Source organism: Arvicanthis niloticus, chromosome 2 (assembly GCF_011762505.2).
Source record: "Arvicanthis niloticus isolate mArvNil1 chromosome 2, mArvNil1.pat.X, whole genome shotgun sequence".
In the NCBI taxonomy this organism is placed as follows: domain Eukaryota; kingdom Metazoa; phylum Chordata; class Mammalia; order Rodentia; family Muridae; genus Arvicanthis; species Arvicanthis niloticus.
This window is the reverse complement of record NC_047659.1, coordinates 36627085-36648491: the sequence shown is the minus strand read 5'-3', so window position 1 is coordinate 36648491 and position 21407 is coordinate 36627085. Positions and strand designations below refer to the sequence as shown.

General features: G+C 43.1%; 1 protein-coding gene across 2 annotated transcripts in view; it reads left to right on the top strand.

The window, feature by feature from the left end:
• The first annotated feature begins 14618 nt into the window (after positions 1-14618).
• Ly75 (lymphocyte antigen 75) overlaps positions 14619-21407 on the top strand; it is a 132953-nt gene continuing 126164 nt past the window's right edge. Inside the window, exon 1 of one of the 2 annotated variants that reach the window (XM_076928808.1) lies at positions 14619-14776. In XM_076928808.1, coding sequence (XP_076784923.1) covers positions 14683-14776 — 94 coding nt within the window. In that variant the 5' untranslated portion in view covers positions 14619-14682. The remainder of the gene's footprint in view (positions 14777-21407) is intronic. The other variant, XM_076928809.1, reaches the window with a different exon arrangement.

Genomic DNA, 21407 nt, shown 5'->3' with positions numbered 1-21407 from the left:
ATCATCCCCCACCCCCACCTTGTCCTCCCTCCAAATATTCCCATATGCCCCTTCTCGTTCTATTACATTAATGGCCTCTTTTTTCACTAATTGTTGTTACATGCCCTGCCTGGGCTTCTTCCTATCCACCTTGGCATGCCTGCCATGGTCCTTGTTCAGCTCCTCATTAGGTATTCCTGTCAGCGAGACTTTATGGATGAAACTTCTGGCATTACTAGGAGACAGAATCTCACAGAAAACTTTCCTCTGGCCCTTACAATCTTTCCTCCCCTTCTCCCACAATGTACCCTTAGCCTTAGGGTCAGGAGTTGATTTGTAGATGTATCCACTGAGACTGGGTTCTACAACTCTGTATTTTGATTGGTTCTGGCTTCCTGTGATGGTCTCTGTCTATAGCAAAAAAAAAAAGTTTTCTTAGTGAAGGATGACAGGTATCTGTGAGCATAAGGGCAAATATTTAGAATGTAGTTAGGGATTATGCTGGTTTAGGAAAGTGGCGGTTGTAGGTTCCCCTTCAAGATCCATGACTTCACTAGCCCTGGAGATTTGGCTAGGTTTCCAACACCAGGCATGTTTTCTCTCTTGTTGAGCAGGTCTTAAGACCAGTTAGCTATTGGTTACCACCGCTGTATGTGTGCCACTATTGCATGCTTAGAGTTACGGTGCCATTCTGGTTGTTGTTACAGTTCATAGGTGTCATTCCTGGGTAGGACTTTTGATGGCTTTCCTCCCTTGAAAGCCTGCACAGTGTTTTCTGATAGCCTGAAAGCTAGTTCTCAGGGGGAATGAATCCAGCTCAGGGACCTCTGGGCTGAAACACACGATATCTGCAGTAATAGGGGCAACCTCCAGGAGGCAACCAAGTGATATTTTTATCTATATGATGGGTGCCTAAAATTTATCTGTTCTGAAAAAGAACTGATCTGCCTTTACATCCTCCAACTCCTTCCTGAACTCTTTGTCATAGCTAATGGCTACAGCATTTGCCAGTTTCTCACTTAGAAGCCTGGGATTATCTCCATGTGCTATGATACTTTTCTTATAGCTGTAGAATGTCACCTACTCTCCCTTTCCACTGTTACCACTCTAACTTGGGCACTGGCTGAAACAGATAATATGTAATGTTAAAAGCCAACAGCTGAATCTACAATGTAAAATCTAAATGAAAAAATAATTTGCATCATTAGTTTATCATGCTAGAGTTACCAAGATAATCAAAATGGCCCCAAACAAAGACATCTGCTGTTAGGAAGAGTGTGCCAGAACTCAACACAATATTGTTTTAAGCCTATAATTACCTGGGATGCTGAATTGATTTTTTTTTATCTTATAATTTGGTGTCTAGTGACTTAAGTATCTGACTGTTAGAGAAAATCCCATTACTGTTTGGCAAACGATTCCAGACTGGATTGATTAGCCATGAAATGAATGCAAGCACTCTGTGCAGTTTAAATATGCACTTAATAGTTTAAATATGAGACGACAATGACAGCTTTCCAAATAGTGCTGAAATTCTAATGAGCAATTCACCAGCATCTATCAGTGCAATCCTGACATAGTAACGTTTCACAACCATTCTCTCCCATTCCGTTTGTATCTCAACTATATTTTTAATTCTTCATTGTGACACCTCTCGGGGACAATAGACTATCACAAGTATAGACACTATACTAGTTAAAACTACAATGGCTATCAAGAGATCACTGACTACTCTCCTCTTCCAATGCTTGCCATTTGAATGGGGACAATTCCTTTTTAGGTGGAGGCCATAGCAAATTGAGGCAACAGTTACGACAAGTTGAGGAACCAAAAGTGTTGTCTGTATCCTGTGTGGAAACATCAACATGTTATTTGCAATCTCGAAGCAGTATTTTAAATAGGAAAGATATACACGTTGGAAACAAACCCATGAAACTTAGCTTCAATAGAGAAAATACAGACACGAATACCAATATGCGTGTGTGCGTGTATATCCCGCCCTCAAACATATAAAAGCTCCAGAAATTCACCCATCTTACTGAAAGCAATGGGAAACTGAATCACACTTTAACAATATCCCCATAGTTTCCATTAACTCACAGGGGAGGTCTGACCACCCATGGGGAAGGAACCTATTACAGCTATTTACAAGGTGGCAAAGAGACACCTTTATTTATTATTGTGTTCTGTTTTATTTTTTTGAATTGTTAAGTACATTCTGCAAACTGCACAAAGTCACCTGGTAAGTGATTTATAGATTAAATTATTTTTTTCTATAAGAATAACAAAACACTTCAAATTTAATAGCTATATAACTCACAGAGAGATATCACAGTACACCGTCAGCACTATAAAACAGCCAAACGACAAATGAAATCACAAAGCTTACAGGTATCTTAGAAGAAATCAAAGTCAGAAATGCTGTTCGGGTTTTCTCTCTGTTGCCACAACCAAAGCAACTTGGGGAGGTAAGGTTTTCTTTCAGCTCACAGGACACAGCCGTAACGCAGGGAAGTCAGGGCAGGAACCTGGAGGCAGGAACTGAACTGGAAATCATGGAAGAATTCTGCTTACTGACTGGCTCACTCCCAGGCACATGTTCAGTTACCCTTCTTTTACAGTTCAGGCATGCATGCCCATGGATATCACCACTCACAGTGTGTAGGGCCTTCATGTATCAATCATCAATCAAGACAATTCCCTACAGATATAACCAAAGGCTGATGGAAGACAATTCTTCAAAGAAGGGCCCGTCTGCCTGGGTATGTCAAAATAACAACAAAACTAGCAAGGGCAGATAACCATAAAGATGCTGCCTACATTCCCTGTGGTGATGTCATAGAACACAGTGGTCCAAGCTAATACCCAGAATGGATACTGGAAAAGGAAAGTCCCATATCCATCAATGGAACAGGTGACAGTTTTTATTTTTACTCTTAGATTGGTATCCATCATTGACGGGCAATGCCTCCCTCCCTGCACTTGGCTCAGTAGGTGAAGGCGCTTTAACCAAGACCTGAGTTCAATCCCTGGGTCCTACCTGGTGGAAGAGGAGAAGTGACTCTCTCAAGATGTCCTCTGTCCTCCACACACCTGCCCTCCATGTACCCTTCTACCACACACTAACTAAGTAAATATGATGGAAAATTAATGATTATGCCAGGCAATAGAGAATAAAAATGTACATCTTTGTGACATCTACCACAGGAATTTATGCACAAAAGAAACCCTATAAGGCAGATACAATTTTAGCTGGTGGAATGAAGGCTGGCTTTATGTGCACTTCAAGGTAAAGTCAGATGGCCCAAAGACAAGGCCAGGGACATGATGTTCTTATCCATTGAGAAGCATTTTTTCTGAGCACAGGTTAAGGCAAGCCCCCCAAACCTTAGCATTTTCCCTCCTTTGTCCAACTGTCTTACAAGAGAAGCAGAAAGCTCGATGGTGTCTTTTTCTTACAAAAGAGAGTAATTAATTTCTGAAATGCTTCTCCAAGCTATCAGATCTTCATTAGCACCGCTACCACTAATGTTCAGACTTCTGTTATTTCCCTAGACCTTTATAAGATTCCTGATTGATCTCTCCATCAACCTCCAATCAAATTGCTACCACTCTCAAACTAATATTATCTCTATGAGGTTCTCATTAAGCCACCCTCTCCACTCAAAAATCTCTAATGAGACTCAAGCAATTACCAAGTCAGGCACATCTCCCCCAGCTAAGCATTCAGACCGATGAAAAAGGTGGCCAGAGTTTAAAAAAAAGAAAAAAGAAAATACCATGTTCACGAATTCATGAAAGGAAGACCAGTCTACTCCAAATGCAATTTCCCTCCAAATTAGTCCTTAAATTAAACACAGTTTCAATGAAGGCAAACTGGTTTTTTTTTTATTAAACTTGACACACAAATTCAAAATTCATAAACAGAAACAAGAGGACAAGAATATTAAAGATAGTTAAGGAAGGGAAAAATAAATCAGGTATAATATCTCATCTCACCTGAAATTGAGATGATTTATTCTAAAGATAGAATGTGGGCCTGGAGAGATGACTCTGTAAGCATAGGGTATTTGTTTGGATCCACAACACCCACACAACAAAGCCAGGCATGGCTGCTGGCAATGTTAACTGCAGCACTAGGGAGGGGCAGAGACAGGAGGATTTCTGGGGTTTGCTGGCTGCCTCACCAGTTTGAAGTTCAGTGAAAGACCCTGACTCAAAAGAATAAAATAGACAGTGATAGAGAAAGATACCCAACATCCTTCTCTGGCCTCTGTGTACACACAAGTGTGACTGAATGTGTGCATGTGAGCATGCTGCACACATGCATGCAGCACACATGCATGCACACACACATGCAGGCATGCACACACACATGCATGCATGCACACACATACACACATACACAAAATTTTAAAAGAAGTTGCAAGTCATGCTTATGCAGTGAGCTCAAAGGCATCCTGGGCCTCATGAGACTCATTCTAAAAATCAACTTGAAAAATAAAGATATAATGCACAAAAATGTTTTGTAACTACTGGTGCAAAGATGGAAATTTTTTAAATGAAGCTATATCGAGAGTCCTTATATTGCCCTATAAATTTTTGGGTGGGCTCAATACAGCATGGGCAGCAGCACAGGCAATATGGAAAGAGTGAATTTGGTATACTTAACTAAGATAAAAATATTATCTCTATTTCTCACCATATAGTCAAATATATAGTAGGCACCACAGTCTAGGGAAATGAAAATCTAAATGTGTAAAGGGGTGAGCAAAATAATGAATATCAGCTCACAAAGGTGGAAACATAGGCAGTAAACAGGAATGGGAAACCAATTGTTGGCCTCCACATAGGGTGATGGAAACTGGGAGCTTAAGTTGGTATAATTCTGGGAATGACTGGCAGCCTTCCTTCATGTTTGTCATGAAAATATCCAAGCATCTAGTTATTTCTCACCTACTTGTGTATCCCAGAAAAAAGAAAAGAAAAACCTAACATGTGCTCCCAAAGAGTCAAATGGTCACCAGTTTATTCATAGATTATTCAAATAACAACGTACCTTCACTGTCTTACATGATGTGGGCTTCCTTTCCTCCCCATCCTTTGGGAGTAAAGGTAATGAGGTGTACCAGTGGGAGGGACGGGTTTAGAACCCTCAAACGTGTCCTTGTACATAAGCATTTCGATTAAGAGAGAAGCTTCTGGGCAGCCTTTCCCTGACTTTGGCTTATCACTCTGCCACTGGTCAATCACCTAGTGTTGGGCAACTGGATCTCTCTCTGTCTCCTTCCCTGAGCCATATTGCTGCGATCTCTCTATTTGATAACAGGAGCATCTGTGGGAATTAAGACATAAGATAGCCACAGCCATAGCTTTAGATTGCTTACTTTATGGTAGACAATGCATAGCTTGCAATAATTGTATAAACTACATGTTATTATCTATTCTTTTACAAATGAAAAATGACCCGGATTAAGTCTCTTGCCTACCAGTGTATCTGGCCAGTTGTAGGGTTGGCTCAAATACACAGTCATCTAACTTCAGAACCTGCAATAGAAATAGAAACCAACTCAGCAAGAAGGAATACTCCCGGTACCTACTTCTGGTCTCTAAGTAACATTTTCTGCTAAACAGACAAATGGCTGATCTCAAGTCTGGGACAAGAAATGCACAGACAGTGACTGAAACGTTGTCATCCAAGTCACAAAGAAGCTGTGAGACTCCCGTGGCGGTTTCTCCCCTGAGTAAGCGTGGGACAGGGGCAGCATCAACCACTGCAGCAAGAGCAAGGGATCTGAGACACATCGAGTGTGTTTAAGCAATGAATAAAATATTAAAACCCATTGTTCACCTTTTGGGGATGCTGTGGGACCACCTCCTTACTTTCAAAATATATAAATAAAGGGAAATAACTAACTAATTTTATCTATAACCTTGTAGATAAAAGTTTCCCAAAGAGAAAAAGTCTCTCCTTAAAGAAGCATCCAGGTAATGAATGAAAAGTTATGGAATATCTATATTTTCCCATTTTTAACAGATGAATAGATTTAGGTCATTTATCAGGGCTGATAATATCATCAAATGAAGGGGAATGATGCGTACCTCCTGACAGGATGGCACAAAACATATGAAATAGTATTGCTAAAAATAAATTGAATTTAAACCTCCTAAGCCCAACACTAATTTATAAGAAATAGGAAGGTTAATGGCACACGCTGAACACTACAACAGCAGGTGCCCAAGATCCAAACCTCAAAGCCTTTCAAGAGCTGGCTTCTTTTCCACACAGTGAGAAATGTTTAAAAACAAGGTCCTTAAAGATAAAAAGATACTTAGATGTAGCAACTAATTTTAACTTGTAGAAATTTTATTTAAATTCTGAAACCCATTGTGAAAACTAAACAAGGCTCTTCTAAAATAATTGGAGATGTGCAAACATTGAACAGATACTTGACAGAATCAATGCTTTATTTATAAACTTTGAGTATGTGGGAGTGCGTGCAAGTGTGTGTATGAGTGTGTGTATGTGTGTGCTTGGTACGTGGGAGTGTGTGTCTGGTATGCAGGTGGTGTGTCTGTATTATCTGTATATATGTGTGAATGTGTATTATATTATGTGTGTGTATGTGTGTGTAAGTACATGTGTGTGCAAATGTGGAGGAGTGTCTTTATGTGCGCGTGAGTGTGTATTAAATTGTGTTTGTGTGTGTGAATGAGTGTGTGAGTGTGTGCATGAGTGTGTGAGTGTGTGTATGTGTTTGTGTGTGTATGTATGTATGAGTATATTGAGAGTCTGTGTATGTGTGTAAATGTGTATATGTGTGAGTATGTGTATATGTGAGTATGAATATGGTGTGTGGGCATGGTTTTTGGGTGTGTGTGTCTCTCTTTATGTGTGTGTATTAGATTGCGTTTGTGTGTGAGAGTGTGCATGTGAGTGTGTGTATGTGTGAGTGGTGAGTGTGTGTATGTGTGTGAGAGTATGTGTGTGAATGTGTGTGTGAGGAAGTTTGTGTGTGTGTGAGTGTGTGAGTGGTGAGTGTGTGTATGTGTGTGAGAGTATGTGTGTGAATGTGTGTGAGGAAGTTTGTGTGTGTGTGTGTGTGTGTGTGTGTGTGAGTGAGTGAGTGTGTGTGTGCAAGTGTGTGTATGTTTGTGAGTATGTGGTATGCTGGAGACAGAGCTCCTGACTTGATATGTAAGTACTCTACCACTGAGCTACACTGAGGCCCAGGACTCTTCACCTTTCGTCAATGCATTCTGACATATTTACAGATGAAACACTTTGCCTCTGAGATTGGCTTCAAACTGATCTGTCAGGAACAGAGTGTATCAGATAGTAGAGATGAAACAAAGGCAGCCTGCGTTTGTAACTGTTGAAGGGAGGTTCTGGGAGCAGTGAATTCATAACACCATTTTCTCTTGCTTTACTGTAGTTCTTAAAATTATACAGTAAAAAAAGCTAAAAATAAAAAAAAAAATTTAGAGAGGTCACAGGCCCTAGAACAGAATCAGTGATGTTCTGCTAAGTGACACTCTGTCAAACTGACTTCTACATATCTGTTGGTGCGCATATATTTGTGCTACTCTGAGCCGTAGCCAGAAAAGCTTTTTGCAGTGGATGGTGCTGAAGGCAGAAACTCATACTGGGTCAAAGTGATGAGAAGAAGTGACTGTTGAATGCTGGTCCCAAGTGGGGCATGTGTATGACTTCCCACCCCAAGGTTTAGTGAATATTTCAGAAGGGGTGGGTAGAAAGTAGGAGACAGAGGACACAGTGGAGTTCCATGAAATAGTGTCTATGGAAGTCGAATAGCCATTGTACCTGGGGACTCACACAGCAGTGGCCACCTGCACAAGATTGGGCTTTTCAACAATCCATCAGGATGGGAGGGGCTCATGAGGTCCCATCACCACCTGGGAAGCTAAAGGCAGTTAATTGTTGTTGAGGGTAGGAGCCAGTGTGTGTGTGTGTGTGTGTGTGTGTGTGTGTGTGTGTGTTATACACATGAAGGTAGTAACAAGAAGACAAGAACCAATGGTGATCATGATAAGTACAGTGATGTCATCATATATTTCTTGGTGCTAACATTTCTTAGTTAGAACCCTTATATCAAAATATCTCAAAAACAAAAATCAAGCACTCAGCATTATTAAACTTCTTCTGACCTAAGAGGTTAAATGGTCTTAACCTTGTTTCTGGCTCTCTCTCTCTCTCTCTCTCTCTCTCTCTCTCTCTCTCTCTCTCTCTCTCTCTGTCTTTCCCTCCTTCCCTCCGTCTTCCTCTCTCTCCCTCCCATCCCCCCCCTCTCTCATGATAAGGTTGGAAAAATATTTTTTAAGCACGATCATTTTCCCTAAAGAACCAAGACTCCTGGGATTTGACTGTTTATCCTCTTAAGTGTTGTTTCCTTGAGACAGATTTTGATGGTGAGTTCAGTTAGGAGAGACGTGCTTCCAATTGCAGACATAAAAATTAAACACACCACCCCACTTCCTAGCTCCCTGCCAAAACAGAAAACATGTGTCTGTCAAAATCAAAAGTTAATACTTCATCACTTTTCCCCTATCCAGGAAATTTTCTATACCTCTGAAATTGCTTTTATTATTATCATCCATGGCTTTCATATGTGCAACACATGCTTCTTAGAAAATACTAACCATTAGTGAGATATTGTTCTAACTAGAACACATTAGTAATACTTGAAATCATGCTTGAAATACTTGAATCATAAGTATAGTGTTCTCTTGATCTGGCCCATCACTCTAGGCCCTTTTGCTCGGTTAGGTAATTGGCTTGAAGGCTCTCTAGCCAGCATTTTTGGGACCTCCTAACTCCAGGAGTACATATCTAGCCTCTGATGCTTCTTGTATTCACATGGGCTACTGAATTCTTCAGGCCTCTGTTTCTTAGTCTAGAAAGCAACAGACCCCAAGATCTATTGCTCTCTGTAATTCTACAATCTTTGGTGTCCTTGCATGTTAAGCTAAGGAAGGTGTGGGTCTGTGTTCTTAACGAAGTGATTCTTTGTTGGAGAATTCTACAGTTTAAAACTTATTGAAGGAGGTTTTATTTATTTTTTGCACGCATGTGTGTCTGAATTATACCCTTATACTGGACCTTTCTGGTTTACCTACATCTTGAGTATAATCCTCGAGAGATTAGTTATGATCCAGAATAAAGGCAGATCTTCATTATGAAGGTGCCGTGGGAACTGTTTAAAATGTATTTTTAAACCAAACCCTTATCCAAATCCCCTGGGTCCTGCTTACGGCACCTGAGACCCTCTGTGGGCAGTTCAGATGCAGTTCACACTGGCTTTTTTATTACACAAGTAGTCATGCAGTTGGATATTTTTATATGGAGTTCTTCTTTTAATCTTCCTCCTCTTTCTCCTCCTCCTCTTCCTTCTCCTCCTTCTTCCTCCTCACATCTCAATTTTAGATGCTGTCTTAAGGAACTACTCTGTCCTGCATTGAATCAGTATTGTGAAGGTCCAGTAGAGCTTTGAAACATCCATCCTAAGTGCTTCAGCAGAAGAAAGGTAACATAAGGAAGCAACTTGTTACAGAACTTTCTAAAACATATGTTAAGGAAGCTCCCTAAACAGCATCAATTAGAAGGAGCTACAGTTATCTATTAGAAAAGAGGGCTAGGACTCACGACTACCCTGTGGGAGCTAAAGCCTCAGAGATTGGACCACACAAAAGGAGCAGAAGGTGTGGTAGCAGAAGTTTGATGAATCACAGAGTGCAGATCCCAGATAAGAGCTGGAGCCACAAAGAAATCCCAGCCCCAGTTAGATAGATGTCTTCCCACAGAAGAAGGGAAAAGAAAAAATACCCTTGCCTCTTCTGCTCTGCCCTCACCTCTTCTGAGGAAACCCCATTGGCTGAATCTAACCAGCAGGCAATTGGTAAGAGAGTCAAAAATTCCATGTAGCCTCTTGGGATTCAAACACAGAAGGGCACAGAATGGCTCAGGGAAAACAGGCAAACAATCTGCACAAAAATAGAGGGGAAAAAATCCAAGTAACCTCTAAGCATAGGAATTATATGTTCAATCTCATCAGTATTTAATTAAGGAAACACAATATTAACCCAGGAAAGTTTAAATGTTGATGACTGCTTAGCAATGGGAATGCTTATCCACAACAATGAGAGAGCAAGTTGAAGAACACACTGGCCACGTCTGACAGCGGTGATGTTGAGCACATCCTCGGCTCTGAGAGTTCTGAGTCCAGAAATACACCCTCAGGAAACTGAGCAATATGCACCAAGAGACAGCTATATTAGTATTGTGGACAGAAAACCCAGCTGGGGACTACTCAGATGTCCACCAACAGGACAGTGGATGGCATGTCTTTGATTCTTATAACAGAACACCAAGATGAATGAACTACAGAGAGACACCATGAAGGTCACAGGCATAATTTTGAGGGAAAAAAGGAAGAAGAAAGAAAGAAAGAAAGAAAGAAAGAAAGAAAGGAAGGAAGGAAGGAAGGGAGGGAAGGAAGGAAGAAAGAAAAGTATTAAAAGAACCTTCCTCAAAATGATATTTACAGAATTTTTTAAATTTTCAAAATTATATGCACTCTTTCCAGTCTGAGTCATACATCCATGGCAAAACTATAAAGAAAAAAACCACTGGAGAAGATAAGTTGGCTCAGGGGATAAAGGTATTTGCTGCCAAGCCTGATGATCTGAATTTAATTCCTGAAAGCCACAGAGTGGAAGGAGAGAACTGACTCCATGACTGCTGCAGTTATGCACACATGCACACACACGCACATGCACACACATGAACACACATGGGCACAAACACACTCACACACACATGCACACACTCACATACAGATGTACACACATGCACACACACACGTGTGCACACATGTGCATGCACACATTCACTTCATACACATGTACACACACATGCACACACTTATACACACACACACTCACACACTCACATTCACATACACACATGCACACACACACATGCACTCACGCATGTACACATGTGACTACAAATTAAATAAAAGTTATGAAAGAAACACCAGCCACCAGGAAAGGGATAATCAACTGGGGTCTAAGGTCAGTGGTGGAACACATGCTGAGCATGTATAAGGCCTTGAGTTCAATTACGAACACTGAAAAGAGATTGACTAAAGATAGATAAAAAAAATTCAGAGGAGTGGTTACCTCTGTGCAGTAGGAAAGGTGGACATGACCAGAAGAAACCCACAGTGCATAGACTATTAATTTTGAGGCACAGAATATTTTGTCATGAAAAGCAAGACTTTAGAAGACCCAAGGGTTCGTTTCTCCTCCTCCCTAGTTGTTCCTGGAAACTTATTTTATTGTACTTAATTAAATGTTATCTCTCACACTCAAGCAAGGTTTTTTTTTTCTTTTTTTTTTTTCTGAGATTGCCTCTGATATCTTCGCTTGTGGTTATTAACCTTGGCCCAGTTATCAATCCTTCATGTTACATTAGCCTCCACATCTGCAGAAAGAGGGTAGCAGAAATGCCTGCTTCATAGGGCAATTACCAAGTTGGACTGACTATGAGGAATGCTTAGCCCAGTGGGCTGGAAGCCAGGGGTCTGCAGATACCACACCAATCTCACCCTTGCTCTTCATACCATTGCCTTGGCTGGAAGTGTCCTTTCTCTCCGCTGCTCTTACTGACTTGACACAGCCACCGGAGGACATCCAGTCCAGTGTCGGAAGACCCTTCATCTTGCCCAGACTCTTTTCTCCTTCTTTCAAATATATGAACTCCTGTTGTCTGTACCATTTTATAAGACATCTGCTATCATTCATTCATTCATTCATTCATCCAGGAAACCATGCCAGGTACTCCAAACTTAGAAGTCAATCATAGTCACAATCACTTCCCCATGGCACTTGCATTCTGGAGGGTGGAGGAGGAGGAAGGAGAGAGAAGTGAGGTGGAGAGAAAAAGAGTGAAAAAGGAAGAAGAAAGGGAAGAGGAGAGGGGGGAGGATGGACGGGAGGGAGAGAGGGACAGAAGGGGGAGGGGGAGAAAAGGAGGGAAGAAGAAGGGAGGGAGGGAAGGAAGAAGAGAGGGAAGTAGAGAAGGAAGAGGGAGGGAGGGGCAGAGGGAAGTGGGTTGACAGACCATAATTATCTAATCCAGATGTGTCAGCTTCTGTCAGGAAAGGGTATGGGATGTCTGGGAAACTTGTTGCAACAGAAGGTCATCTATCCCAATCATTCCAGAAAACCAGATTTTTAAGAGAAGATGACAGTAACTGAGGCCTGAAGGATATAGCTCCCTCTAATGTCACCACCAACAATATCTGTTGATGTTTTGTAACCTCAGCAGCATATCCGCGCACAGGGACGTAAAGGGATAAATAGCATCCGGGGTTAGCTGCTGAGGGAGATGAACATACACTATTACGCAGATATTTGAAGGGAAAAATCCGAGGGCCTTTTATAGACGGGTTTAATAAAATGTGAATTCTGATCAGAGAGTTAAGAAAAGGATGGAAATAAGGCAGGGAGTGTGGGGTATCCCAGCCCTGCTGTGGAGCCACAGAGTTATTACTCTAGCACTCAGGAGTGTAAGGTAGGAGGTTTGCGAGTTCAAGGCCAGGCTGAAATGCATAGAAAGGTTTCGTATTTTTGAAAAGAAAGAAGAAGCACTTTCTCTTTCTTTTACTATATAAAAAAAATCATACAATGTATTTTGATCATATTTTTTCCTCCCCCAGTTCGTCTCAGCTCCTCCTCACCTCCCCTACTCCCCCACCTTTATGTCCTTTCTTTCTTTCTCTCCCTCTTTCAAACAAAAGAAACAAGAAACAACAATAAAAACAGAAACAAAAAAAAAAGCACAAAGCAAACAAACAAAAACTAAAAATCAAAATCATCAAAAGTTCAGTAAAACAAAGCACACACACACACACACACACACACACACACTCACTCACAAATGCCCAAACAAAGCAAAATGAAACAAAAAGTCCACAGAAGTGCCTCGGAGTTCATGCTGTGCTGGCTAAGTACTCCTTCCTGGGCATGGAGCCTACCCTGGAGTACAGTTGATAAGACTGGTGACACTCAGTTGGAAAAGCAGTACTTTGAATGTGAGTTTGGAAGAGACTGGACAAGACAAGACCAGTTCAGACAAGCTGATGAAAAATAGGAGGAAGGTAGTATGGGCGTTAAAGAGCAAGGGTCACATCGCAGAGGGACTTGCTTTATCTTAGATGCAGTTTTCTTTTGGTGGTCATTGCCTTCTTTGAAACTCTCCTGAAAGCCTTGAACCCTTCTCCTAAAGTTAAAAGGTATCTTTGTAAAGACAGCCACCGCCTTCGAGGAGCTTCAAGTCAGGTGGGCTCCAAAGGAAGCGCTTTGCAGCTGCAGAAGCAGCAGGTGCTGGTACTAATGCTTCCTACTGTCTGAGTCTTATCTTCAAAAAAGAAAAAACACTCCCCCCATTCTGTTCTCCCCTCCCACCCCTCACCTCTCTCTCAGTTAAACTGAACCACCAAGCTCACTTTGCATCCTTTGTGTCTGTTCTGTCATGTTTTCTTCCCTTATCCAGAACCCCGCCCATCTTTCAAGTTCCAGTTGATCAGTTACTTTTCTGGATGCTCTGTCTGATACTCCTGTGCACTTTGCCCAGAGTTGCTGTGTGGGTTTCATCTCTTCCATAAAGGCCAGAAGGCAAAGATGCTTCTCTCGCATTTAGCTCGAGGCGAGCCTCATTACTGTGATAAACGCTCTCTGTAGCCACTAAATGCAAAGGCATGGGAGGAAACTGGAAAGGATGAGTTTAGAGCCACCTGGGCAGTTGGAACTTGGAAAGTAGATCTAGACACATCCTAACGGTAATAGCCACCTTTGGGGCACAGGGATGGGAGCTATCTCAAGTATATATCCTCTACTCAATAAATATTTTAAAATATAAGACCTTCACCTCTAGGCAAGTTAGCTCATCTGGAACTTGTCCTATTTGTAATGGTAGCATTGTCCAAGGGACGGAATAAATGGGCCTGAATTTCAGATTCTGGGTACAGACTTTCACATTTCAAATAGATTATTACTACTACTAGACTGTTAAAGAAAAAGACTCTGCAAAGGTTCCTGTTAAAACTCCTTAAAAGTGGTAAAATTGCTGGAATAACTGTCACTTTTAATGTGATTTGACAACTTCAGGTCAACCCACAACGTGCCTTTATTCCACCTTTGTTCATACTTCCAAAATGACTACGATGTTGTTAAACACAACTGAGGTCTTTGGCTTGACCACAGGCACCACAGATCCAAGCGTGCACTTTCCCTCCTCTGTAGAGACCATGGTTGTGTGAACATTTTCAACCAGACGCCCTAGCTCACTGCCTTGTCTCCCTACTAGGAAGAACAAGTGCTAAACTGACAGAGCCGCACTTCCCCAAATTTGCTTAAGACGAGGGGGAGAGGACCCCCATACCCTGTGGTTTTCCTGTGCACTCTTCCAGCCTTCTGGAAGTCCCCGGCCCTCGCAGATGTGTGGGTGGGGGGACTCCTGCACGCCCCCGCTCGGCCGGGGACCGAAGCGGAGCTCTGATTGGCGGAGAGCTTCGGGGGGCGGGGTCTGCGCACCCCAGAGGTTGCCCCAGAGGCGTTGAGAGGCCGGCGGGGCTCACCCCTGGAGCCGGTGCGGGCAGCAGAGGCTTGGCACTGGAGATGGGGACGCGGTGGGCCACCCCGGGCCGGGCGGCTGGGCTGCTCGTTCTGTTGCTGAGGTCCTTCGGGCTTGTGGAGCCTTCGGAGCGCTCAGGTAACCAGACGGCCTCGACGCTGCTGCTCTGAGCATTTGCCTCCTCCGGGTCGGGTCGCGATCGCCTTGCTCTCTGTGTCTCTGGAGCAGACAAGCGGGGATGTCTGGCCTAGGAGGGCAACGGGCGGGGGCGGGGGGACGGGAGCATGTGGTGTGAAGGGACCCTAAGCCTAAAAGAGGCCCACACCCCTTTCCCAGAAGCTTTTTCTGCCCCTTGTTCCTCTACTGTCCCCTGAAATCATGCTTCTCCGGGATTCTCCACTTCCACTTACATCCTTGTCGCCCCTTGGAGGCTTGGAACCTCCAGGAAAATGATGAGACTTCACCCACACTGCAAGGACTCCCAGCCATCACGACTTCACTGTGCCCACTGAACAGGAGGAAAAGGAAATCAGGTCCTCAGAAGTCAGCCAGGAAGAAGGATTAGGATGCCCTTCCCTGTCACCTAGAGCAGAGGCGCTTCTAATCTGGTTATTACTTCCAAATTCTCCCGAACTCAAACAGCTGGCCCCAAACATAAGTGCAGCTCACTTCCTGTCAGTGAGGAAAGGATGCCTTCTCTAAAGCTCACCGGTAGTGCCAGCACCACCATCCCTCTTAGCAGTTAAATTTTTGCTTTTGCTTTCTCTTTTTGCTTCAACAAAGGGTGTGCCAAGGATCTTTTTACTTAATTGGGCTATACAAACGGCAACCTACGGGCATTGAACATTCACCGGCTACTTGTGCTATCTCACCAGCCATGAAGGAAGAAAAGGTGGTCCAGATGGGTTTTAGGAAGTTCTGAGTGTGCCTCTTGCTTTCTTTGGAGCTAAGCTTAGTTACTCTCTCATGTAGACTGTGTCCAGAGTTATGGGAAGAGTGCCCTGAAAGAGCGGGTGTCATCAACCTACCCTTTAATGAGTCCTGTCTTGACCGACTTTTCTCAGTGTTCCTTTGACTTTCTGCACTGGACCCACCAAAGAAACTATTAATAGTAAAATCTTTTATTGATAGGAGAGCTAAATTCTTTCTGTTGCGCCATCCAAGGACAGAAATCTACCTGCAGCAATTTCCAGCAGTAAGCATGTTAACTTCCGGTCACTTGTCTCTTGGTTTACATCTGGAAGTCCTGTTTTGCTTCCTTCACAGATTTTAAGATTTCCTTAATTTTCAAATGTCTAGGTTGGGTTTTTTGTTTATCGTCAACCTGACACAAGCTACTGTCATCTGGGAAGAGGAACCTTGATTGAGAAAATTCTTCCATCAGATTGGCCTATAGGCAAGTCTATAGAGGGCCCAGCAGACTGGGTGAGGCCTCCCCAGGACAGGTTGTCCTGAATGGTATAAGAAAGCAGGCTGGACGAGCCATGGGAAGCAAGCCAGTAAGCAGCACTCCTCTCTGGCCTCTGATTCGGTTTCTGCCTTAAATTCCTGCCCTGACTTCTTTCAAGGACTAATGCTGTGAAAGTGTAAACTGTAATAAACCCTCTCCTCCCCAGGCTGCTTTTGGTTGTGGTGTTCATCTGACTAGAACACCACCATCTCCACAGTCCCCATCCTGTCTCAGGGCCCCAAAGCAGAGAGTGTTAGGCTTAAGTTTGTTCCCATAAAAGTGTCTCCACAGGCATTTGTATCCCTTCTTCCTCACTTCTAACGGCTGCCCTGGGTGGCACTCTTTCATCTTCAGGCCAGGCTTGTAGCCTCATATTGGGGTGAACACATGAAGAGGTTTGAGGGTTTTATATTCTCTCTCTCTCTCTCTCTCTCTCTCTCTCTCTCTCTCTCTCTCTCACACACACACACACACGAAGAGGTTTGAGGATTTTATTCTCTCTCTCTCTCTCTCTCTCTCTCTCTCTCTCTCTCTCTCTGTGTGTGTGTGTGTGTGTGTGTGTGTGTGTGTGTGTGTGTGTGTGTGTGTGTGAAAGCCAGAGAAAGGGGTCCCATCTCCTCCTCCATCACTCTCCACCTTATACTCTTGAGACAGCGTCTCTCACTGAATCCCAAATTCACCATTTTGTCTAGGCTGGCTGCTATGGAACTCCTGGGATCTACCTGCTTCTGCTTCATAACTGTGGGGTTGCAGGAATTCAGGGCCATGCCCCCACCTTCTCTGTCTCTCTCTCTGTCTCTCTCTGTCTCTCTGTCTCTGTCTCTGTCTCTGTCTCTCTCTCTCTCTCTCTCTCTCTCTCTCTCTCTCTCTCTTTAATTTAATGTGGCTGCTGGGGTTTTAAACTCAAGTCCTCATGCTTGACTGACAAACACTTTTACCCACTGAGTCATCTCTCTAGCTCAGAATTGGAGTTTGAGCTTCTAACTATTCTATTAGCTTGTGTAGTTGTGGGTCAGATTCAGGGTGCTAGATTCATGGTATGCGCCGTGTCACGTGTATGCAGGGAGCTTGGGCAAGCCAGTCCTGGCCACCCAATTGCTGAAAAAGTATCTCTCTGTTCTTGGGGAGAGGCCAAGCTTGCTTTTTTTTTTTTTTTTTTTTTTTTTTGCTTCCTTGGAGATCTAACAGCGTGAAGCAATGTGATCCTTTAGGGCAGCATTTTTTTCAGCTTGGGGATTGGGGATGGGGGGGTCAAACGACCCTTTCAAACGGGTTGCCTAAGACCATCAGAAAACACAGATATTTATATTATGATTCATAACAATAGTGAAATTACAGTTATGAAGGAGCAACAGAAATAGCTTTATGGTTGGGGACACTATACCCCGAGGAGCTGTATTAAAGGGTTGCAGCATTGGGAAGGTTGAGAACCACTACTTTGGGGATTTCTGAGCGTCTCACCCACACCATCCAATCTGGAATTATTTGCTCTCTGATGCCTGGTTTACCGCCATGAATTCAGTTGTCTCTTCAAGACTTGTTTTGAGCAGCAAACCCACACTGCTGTGTCTCTCCTTCTATAGCTGTATGTTCTTTACACTTGACAGAGACTACACAACACTTAACAAAGTAAACCATAGAGATTCCCTGGGAATGATTGCTGCCAGCATCCTTGTTCTCTCCACTTCCCCGTGCCCTTTTCCTTCCGGTGGGTCTGTAGTTATAATTGATAGATGCTCATAACCAGTTTCTCTCCCAAGATATGCAGAGTTCTTTATGCAGGACTAAAATTTGAGCCTAGAGATTGGACAATAAGAAAATGTTAAAAGAGATGGTTTTCTTTGATAGAAATAAGAATGCAAAAAAAAAAAAAAAATCATTTCCAAGCCAGGCAGTAGTGTCACATGCTTTTAATTCTAGCACTTGGGAGGCAGATGCAAATGGATCTCTGTGAGTTCAAGGCCAGCCTGGTCTACAGAACAAGTTCCAGACAGCCAACATTAGGCAGAGAAACCCTGTACTAACCAACCAACAAAATGTAATTATGACAATGTTCTTTGGCTATTCCCCTAAACCTCACTAAAGTCTTTATATAAGATGAAGCATGTTTAAAAAAAAAAAAGACTCCAAGACGTGTTCATCTTCTTATCATCAGCCTCTGCCCTTTAGATTTGTCCCAAACACAAATTTGGAGGCGAATGTGAAAACTCTATTGAAGATTAGTGCAAAGACGGAAAGTGGACAAGATATAATATAAAGCTAGGGACGAAATCCAGCTTGGGTCTTGGAAAGAGCTCGGTGCAAAGACACTGCCCTAACATGCTCGAGGCACTGGGTTTGATGCATAGCACCACAGAAATATTCACCAAAATTTGTAGTTACCTTTCCAAAATGCAGTACATTTCTCAGGTCGTTTATAGGCCCTTATAAAATGATTTTCTAAATAAGAAATTATTTTTAGTTTATCAGTTTTCCTTCCCACTCTTCAATCTGCAGTCCCATAATGCCAGGAAACAGGTAGACTGAAGAGCTATTTATTGCTCAGGGCTAAGGATGATATAGAAAACTGTTATGAAAGAATAAAACTCTCCCACAGCAAATATATTATTATTTATTAATACTTACACATCCATTATACATGAAAGCTAATGACAAGTTTCTTACATTATTAATAATGAATAATTGTCCTAAGAAATCTCACTGGTGTGAGTATCAAACACTGATATGGATTACATACACAGTTCAAGCACAGGTTTATTCTGGCACACATATCTACATTCAAAAGCACAACTTACTTAAGACACTTAGACTCCTCCTTTGCCACTCCATGCTATGCCACATGTCACTGTAGTCTGGTTCCTACCAAAATGCTAAGCCCACAAGTGTCCTGGAAGTACTGTGTAAGTGTAGAAATGAAAAAAAAAAAAAAAAAAAAAGTAAAACTTTCTTCTGTCAAGTGTTGACAAAAGAGGACTTCTTGACTAACTCCATATGTTTGTTATAAATGAAATTAGAATGACTTCAGATGCTACTAACAGTACAGTGGTATGAGCTAGTACTGTGGCTGTCTGCAAGAACAAGCGATAACTTGGGCAAAGGTTCGTAAGACCTGGGGAGCCAGGACACTGTTACCTGGTGAAAGCATGGCAAGCTAGCTCTGGAATGGCTTACCTGCACTCCACAGCTTTCATCTGATATTAGGGATTCAAGGACCCTGGGAGAGGACGTAGCTTCCCCCTGTCTTCCATCGAACTGGTAATACGCATAGGGCTTCAGTCTAGGAACTCCCAATGCTTTCCCAATGCTCCAATACTGGCCCTCCCGCCACATGAGGACTTAGACCTAACCTACCGAGTTTTATGGAGAATCCTAAAAAATGTAGAACTTCAAAAGAAAGCAAAGCTTCTGCTTGCCCAGGTAACCTGTTCAGGGTCAAGAGTCATAGAGCTGAGTGTCCAGGAAAGACCACGGAGACTACAGGGTCAATGAGAGGAATTTGTCAAGAAGGGCGAGTACCACGTGCAACAGACGTCCCTTATCTGCTGTGGTTTGTGATACTTTGGAGATGTGGAAGACAGTGGGGGGAGGGGAAAGAGTAAATCAGGTATTTGAGGAGCGACTGACTATGTTGGAGGAGAGCGTTAGGGAAGTGTTCCTTTTGGCTCACCGTCCTCCCCACCTGGGACCATCAAAGAGTGAAAGAGGGTGTCAAGGAAGAAAGAAAGGACAGCTGCTGCTGCACCAACCCACCTAACAGCAGCTCCACACAATTTTTTTTTATTTGTGTGTATGTGTACATACACGGACACTGCACACTACACACCAACACACACACTACCACTAAAGAGGTCAGCGGACAACTTTGGGTGTTGGTCCCAACTCTCTACCTCATTCGAGACAGGGTTTCTTTGTTGTTTTCTTTTGTGGGGGGTTTTGTTGTTTGTTTCCACCATCTATGCCAGGCTAGCTGACCCATGAGCTTCTGGGGCCTCCTGCCTCTGCCTGCGTTTCCCGTGGGAACATTAGGATTGTATACCTCAAACCTCACATCAGCTTTTAAGTGGGTTCTGCAGATTCGGAGTGAGTTCCTCGGGCTTGCATGGCAGGTGCTTTCAACCAGCGACCCAACACCCTGTCATCCTGTGTGGTTCAAATTTGAAAGCAGAAATAAGTAACTGTCCCCTTAAGGGTTTCTTTGTTGTCTCCTATTGCTTTGTCTTGCTGCTGCTACTTGAAACAAAACAAAACAAAATTCCATCCAATGTCCACGTGATCAGATAGGATTTCGTAGCTATGACTTACACTGTGAAGTTTCCCATCTGGCCAATAGTGCCTGGCATGACAACCTTTAACTCTTTAACCTGTGACTTAAGAAAATTTCCCCTGTTTGCAAACCCAGTGACTGTGAAGCTGAACTCAAAATGAAAACACCTTTGTGGAACCAGAATCTTGAGCGCTGTTCTGCTGAACTCCGGTTCATTGACAATGCCTGTTTAAGCTTGTCTAAAATGGTCCAGCCTTCTGCTCATCAGCATGACCATCTAGGCCATGGGTTTTTTGGTTTTTTTTTTTTTTAAATTATTACTATTTTGTAAAAAAAGCTGGCCAAAGTATTTCACTGTGCTTTGCTGCAGTGCTGGGAGATCAGTTGAAGAGGCATCATCTCTAGTCCTTAGCTTCCGTGGGTTAATTCTCATTTTCTCTTGCTCACACATACAAGACATTAGGCCTGGTAGTGCAGGTTATTCCTGGAACCCAGTGTTTGGCCTCCTTTGGGTGATTTACTTGGTGAATTCCCAGCTTCTGTCTCTCCTGGCGGTGCTGCAGTGGGGCTGGCCACAGGTTCCCTGCCCTCAGAACCCAGATCCTCTATTTTCTCCTGTTTCTTACCCCCGGTTTCTCTACTCCTGCCTTCTCGGAAGTTTTCTCTCCCTTTACGTACACCTTTCACGGAAGGTTCTGGAGAAGTGGTTTGTATGTAGATTCCCCCTTGGCATGGCCACAGTCACCTGTGCTAAGCCAGAGGAACATAGATCCCTGCCTTTACAGTTGGTGAGGGGGAAGGAGCTGAAGTGAGAGCAGATTCTGATGGTCTGACCACTGTGCTGTGGAACCAAACTAGCAAGACAGAGGTGTGACTCAGGATAATTTTTCACTGGCCACAGGCCATTTGCGGAAGAAAAGGGAAAAAACTAAGTAGCTGCTCTATGAGCAAACCAGGGAACCTTTTAGGGACCAGCAAAATCACATACACACTCTCCTCTCTACTGACATGGATTGGCACATGCCAGCATCCTTACATCCACAGTGTGAAGTCGG